This window comes from Phycodurus eques, chromosome 2 (assembly GCF_024500275.1).
Source record: "Phycodurus eques isolate BA_2022a chromosome 2, UOR_Pequ_1.1, whole genome shotgun sequence".
NCBI classification, from domain to species: domain Eukaryota; kingdom Metazoa; phylum Chordata; class Actinopteri; order Syngnathiformes; family Syngnathidae; genus Phycodurus; species Phycodurus eques.
In genome coordinates this window covers 1,368,047-1,373,315 of record NC_084526.1, presented here as the reverse complement: position 1 = coordinate 1,373,315, position 5,269 = coordinate 1,368,047, and the positions used below count along the sequence as shown (strand labels likewise).

The following is a 5,269-nucleotide window of genomic DNA, read 5'->3' as shown; positions in this document are numbered from 1 at the left end:
TGAGACTTGTTTAGCGCTTGTTGTGCTCATGAAGATGCCAAACCCAAAAAGGGAAACTCAAACTTTTCGATTTTATCGGAAGTTCAGCTCTTTATTTGAGCACGTCTAACTTTGTTTTTGTTGTTTTTTTTTATTGACTTGACTTGACTTGACTTGAACTTATTTTGAAATTCGCGACACGTGGTCGTCGGGAGCGCCGCCTCGCTGCGAACGGTGCCCAACGCAATACCATGAAAGAACATCTTTTATTTGGGGAACAAGTCAGAGCACATTTCCATATATATATATATATATATATATATATATATATATAGGCAAAATATCATCTTTTGCATTTCTTCTGATACATCAACATGTTAACGTCCGTGCGCGTATGTGTGTGAGAGAGACTTGAGTGTGGAAGTGGAAGCGACGATATTGCGTGAATTGGGATGTGTGACCTGCGTGTGTGCGTGTTATTAATGCAATCGTGTGCATGCGTTGGTGCGCGTGTGTTTGCCTTATGGGTTAGTGTGTCCCTTGTTATTGTGTGCGTGTTGGACCTGCGTGTGCGTGTGTGTGTGTGTGTGTGACGTTTTCTTTCGAGTCTGCGTGCACGTGCGCGTTGCGCGTCTGATGAGCGAAGAGAGGAAAGCGGAAGACGAGCGTTGCACGGCAACACGTCCACGCGCGCGCACAATCGCAGGAGCGTGCGACGTCGCCGCCGCCGATTTGACTTTCGCAAGCCTGCGGCGGATCCGACGCCGAGTCTCGGGTCCTCAGCTGCGCGCGTGCCCCCGGTAGAGGGCGTCGGGCGCGTGCTGCTGCTGCTGCTGGCGGAAGACCCCCCGCAGGGTGTCCAGTTCCCGGCTGAGGTGGTCCACGCGGCGCCTGAGTCTCTCGTTGTCCGAGCTGAGCTCCAGAACCTTCTGCTGTGTCTCCATGTTGCGCATCTTGGTTTTGTCTCGACTTTTGCGCACCGCCACGTTGTTGCGCTCCCGCCTCAGGCGGTACTCCAGGCTGCTCTTGTCCACGTGCTTCTTGGGCTTGCCGCCCGCCGCCGCCCTCTGATGATGATGATGATGATGATGATGAGGATGAAGGTCACGGTGGTGGAGGTGCGGGCTGGGCGCCGGGGTGGGCGGCGGAGTGGGCTGGCCCGGCTGGAGGTGCACCGAGGTCTGCGCGCAGTGGGCCACCTGGTACTGCAGGTGCGGCGGCGGCGGTGGCGGCGGCGGCGGCGGCGGCGGCGGCGGCGGCGCCGCGTAGCGGTGCGCGTGGTGCCGGTAGGCGGCGGACGTGTGCAGGAGGTCCTCGTCGCGCGGCTCCTGCTTGATGGCCACCGGGCGCAGACGCGCGTGCTCGTACAGGTCGTCCGTGTCCGCCTTCGAAGCCGCAATAAGGATCAGCGTTAGAAAGAACATTTGCGATTTTGTTTTTTTTTCCCAGACCGATACCAGTACGAGGAGTCACTCGTGAGCAGAGGTCTCAAGCCTACTGGTATTCAGTACTTGTAAGTAAAAGTCATGATACTTGCCCAAAAAAAAAAACAATTTTTTTTTTTTTTACTCTGATAAAAGTACTGGAGCCATTCCCTTACTTGAGTAAAAGTACAAAAGTACACAATTATCAATGTACTTAAGTAAAAAAAAAAAAAAAGTAAAAACTCAATTGACATTTTTCAATCCAATAATAAAATACATATAGTGAGATTTTCTGTCTCTCCAGACGATTGGCAGGTGTTCTCTGGGGGCAACAATGCAGGACTAAGCAAAAGTGTGCAATTGTAAAGTGTTTAGAAAAAAACAATGCGAAAAAAAGAGGCGCGTTCATTTGTACTATCAAAATAAAGTTATATACACTGCAACATAAAACGTTAAAAATTAAAAAAGCTGGACGGGGCTGACAGAATCTAGTCCAAAACGAGCAAATGATGGCTATTTTCACCGTTTCTATTTTATACTTCTGTTTGGGCAGCAGGCAAATAAATGTGTTGGAAATATATGCTCATGATCAAACATGACATCGTTTACTACCAGTGAGCTCAGCTCGACTTCAACAAGCTAGCTTCCTAAAACACCAAAGCATTGCAGACACTTTTGCCCCCCCCCCCCCCCCCCCACTAGCTTAGCTACATGGAATGCGCCGACACTTTTGCCCCCACTAGCTTAGCTACATGGAATGCGCCGACACTTTTGCCCCCACTAGCTTAGCTACATGGAATGCGCCGACACTTTTGCCCCCACTAGCTTAGTGTCGCCGTAGGGACGTGTCAGCAGTGTAGCGCCAACTGCCGGCAATGACGACCTACTCCATGTCATCTTGTTTTGCCTTAAGTATCGGCGGTTGGCATCGTATGCCGGTTGGAACACACACACACACACAAAGGCGGTCCAATTTCCAGACAGCGATGTCCAAAATGTCCCAAGCGCCGCTGGTCTGCCCTCGTGTGCGCTCATGGCAAAGTCAACGTTCGACACCGCGAAACAAAAACTAAAGCACTTTGAATTTGACTCCATTATAAGATTGAAGACGAGCCCTTTTCAAATCGAAATCAGCCAATTGTTGCGGCTTTTTCGTCGGATCAAGTACCGACGCCTCGAGCGATACGGAACGACAATCGACGCGCGATCGAGTCGACGGACAACGATTCTCGCGATCGATCACGTGTTTCGAGAGCTCGCCCGGCCGCCTCCGGACGTCACATATTCTCCGCTTTGTGTTTTTCAAGCGAAGACATTTGCAAACGTCTGCTTTGACTTCGGAAAACAATCGTCCGCGTTTGTTGCCGATTTTCTGGCAGAGGTCGCGAACCGGACGGAAATGAATTCACGTACGTTCGGGCGTTTTGAAGTCAGTTCCTATTTCGAACGGTGGGATGGAAATGAACAATTTTTGGTTTTGGTCTGACTTGTGGATGAATTCCCGCCGAATGGATAGATGAATCGATTTGTAAAACAATTGTTAGTTGCAGCCCTAACTGACGTTAACAACTTCCAGCGTTTTTGTTCATGTCAAATCGGGCGTCCGCATTCTGCTGCGTTTCCGCCGCTTTGACCCGCTCGATAAAGTCTGTCCGGGAATATTGGAAGCCAATTCATCTTTGAACTTTGACACACATAGGCGAAGGAAATCCTAAAAGCGGGCTCCCCCTAGTGGCGCGCAAGCGAAACGCTGGCCAAGTGACATTTGGACCCTCCGCTTTTCAGCTTTGATGTGCAAGAATCACAACTTTTTCCCCAAACTTTGAACTTTCTTTTTGGGGGGAATTTGACTTGATCCCTAGAAATGAAAAAAAAATATATATTTTTTTTACATAAAATAACTTTGCTTCTGTTTAATGTGTGGCGTTTTTTTCCCCTCCTCTTGACCATTTTGTAGTCTTTTTGTTTTTTTTTGTAGTCTTTTGCCTCAGCTGACTTTATTCTTTTGAAATTTTTCCCCCACAATATCACCACGTTTTCATTTCACTTGTTGCTTTTCCTCCGCAATATTATGTGTCTCGATGTGCGGTTTTTTTTTTTTGGTCCTGTGGCTGGTTTGGAAGCAGAATAGGCGCCCGGTATTTGAATGCTGCCCATTGTCGTGCGCTGGGGGGGGAAAAAAAAAAAAAAAAAAAAAAAAAAAACACTTTCATTTGCGATTCAAATGTGGCAAAAGTGTGATTTTTTTTTTTTTGGGTGATAATCGGTGTTAGTCGAAGGAAGAGATCGAAACGGTGCCGCGTTCGTTTTTGGGATCGCGACGTCTCGAACCTTGAAGACTTTGGCGTCCGGGACGGCGTCCGCCTTGGCGTACACGTGCGGGGGTCCGACGTGCGCGTGCTCGTACTCCGCCGCCGCGACCGCGCGCATCCGGGACGGGTGGTGGAAGAGCTCGGCCAGGAAGTCGTCGTTGAAGGCGGCCGGGTCGATGTAGGCGCTCAGGTCCACGGAGGTCTCGGCGTCGCCGATGTCCCCGCCGAGCTCGGCCGCGTGCGCGGGGCCCCCCGGGGCCAGCAGCCCCCCCGCGGACGCCGCCGACTCGTACAGCAGGTTGTGCAGCTCCATGCGGCGGCGAGACGAGCGCGCCCGTGTCCGCCGGCGAGATGGCGCAAGCTGCGATCGAGTGGCGAAAGTGTCCCGAGTCGTTTTATAGCGCGACGAGAAGGAGGAGGAGGAGGAGGAGGAGGAGGAGGAGGAGGAGGAGGAGGAGGAGGAGGTGGAGGTGGAGGTGGAGGTGGGCGGGGCCAAACTCGCGCACGAGCGAATCCCGGATTGCTTGACCTTTCACCTCTGCTCGAATAAATGCGCGATCAGATCAAAAGCCCTTCGTCAGAAAGAGGTCCTGACCGCGCCGTGACGTCACGTGCAAAGGTGTACGCGGATTGTGTGAGCTGCAGCGCCCTCTAGTGCGCCGCGGCGCAAATGAACGCGACTCATTAGGTTCGACGGAAAATACTCTCACCCCAAAAGTGGGCGATATTTGAACGACGAACCTTCACCATTAACACATATTGGCAAATATTTTGGGGGGGGGGGGGGGGGCTTGAAAAGATTTTAGGGGCGCCGAAGCCCCACTAAAGCAGGCCGAGCGGCACCGCCGGCGCGTCGTGTTCGATTTGCACAAATCAAATTGGAATGATTTCGAAAACCTTACCCCTGAGCGCCCGTTCTCCGACCGCGAGAGTGTCGCGATGATTCGTCCAAATGAGATCAAGCGTTTTTTTTCATCGACACTTAACTCCGGGCGAATCTCATCCACCCCCCGGGGCCTTGCCACCGGGGAGCTTCTTAACCACCTCGCTGACCTCGACCCCAGAGATAGGAGAGCCCCGCCTCAGAGAACCCGCACTCTGCTTTCCTCTCCTGAGACGGCAGACGGTGGACCGGAATTTCCTCGAAGCCGGCCGGAAGTCTTTCTCCATGACCTCGCCGAACTCCTGCCATACCCGAGTTTTTGCTCCAGCGACTACCCAAGCTGCATTCCGCTTGGCCAGCGGAAGTCTCAAGTCTTTTCTCAAGTCTCCATTTTTGGGGGGGAAGACTTGTTTGAACACAATCGACCGTTGAAATGCGCCATCCCACGTGAAGTCATTCCTGCCGACTCACTTCCGCATATATAAACGGGTTTTTGCTTGCCGTCCGCTTTGTATCGATTGCATCCCAAATGCCTGGAAGGCGTTTGAAAAGAGTTCCTGTGGATGACAACGGCGTTTCTGGAGACTTTGGCTGACGAGCGTGACGTCGCTTTATGTCCCAAAACCGTGATCGATGGCCACCAAAACTGATGTGGACGTCCCTATTTATGC

At 51.8% G+C, this 5,269-nt stretch overlaps 1 protein-coding gene across 1 annotated transcript; it reads right to left on the bottom strand.

The window, feature by feature from the left end:
• Positions 1-228: 228 nt before the first annotated feature.
• cebpa (CCAAT enhancer binding protein alpha) lies at positions 229-4,109 on the bottom strand. The gene is made up of 2 exons (XM_061700551.1): positions 3,735-4,109; positions 229-1,364 (listed from the first exon to the last, which is right to left on the bottom strand). Exons 1-2 carry the CDS (start codon positions 4,026-4,028, stop codon positions 759-761), a joined length of 900 nt encoding a protein of 299 aa, XP_061556535.1. The 5' UTR covers positions 4,029-4,109; the 3' UTR covers positions 229-758.
• Positions 4,110-5,269: the final 1,160 nt, after the last annotated feature.

Coding starts and splice junctions, on each gene's coding strand:
- cebpa (XM_061700551.1), bottom strand. CDS start 4,028: ATGGAGCTGCACAACCTGCTGTACGAGTCGGCGGCGTCCGCGGGGGGG. Junction 1,365..3,734: donor CGGACGCCAAAGTCTTCAAG/GTTCGAGACGTC, acceptor GCGGCTTCGAAG/GCGGACACGGACGACCTGTA.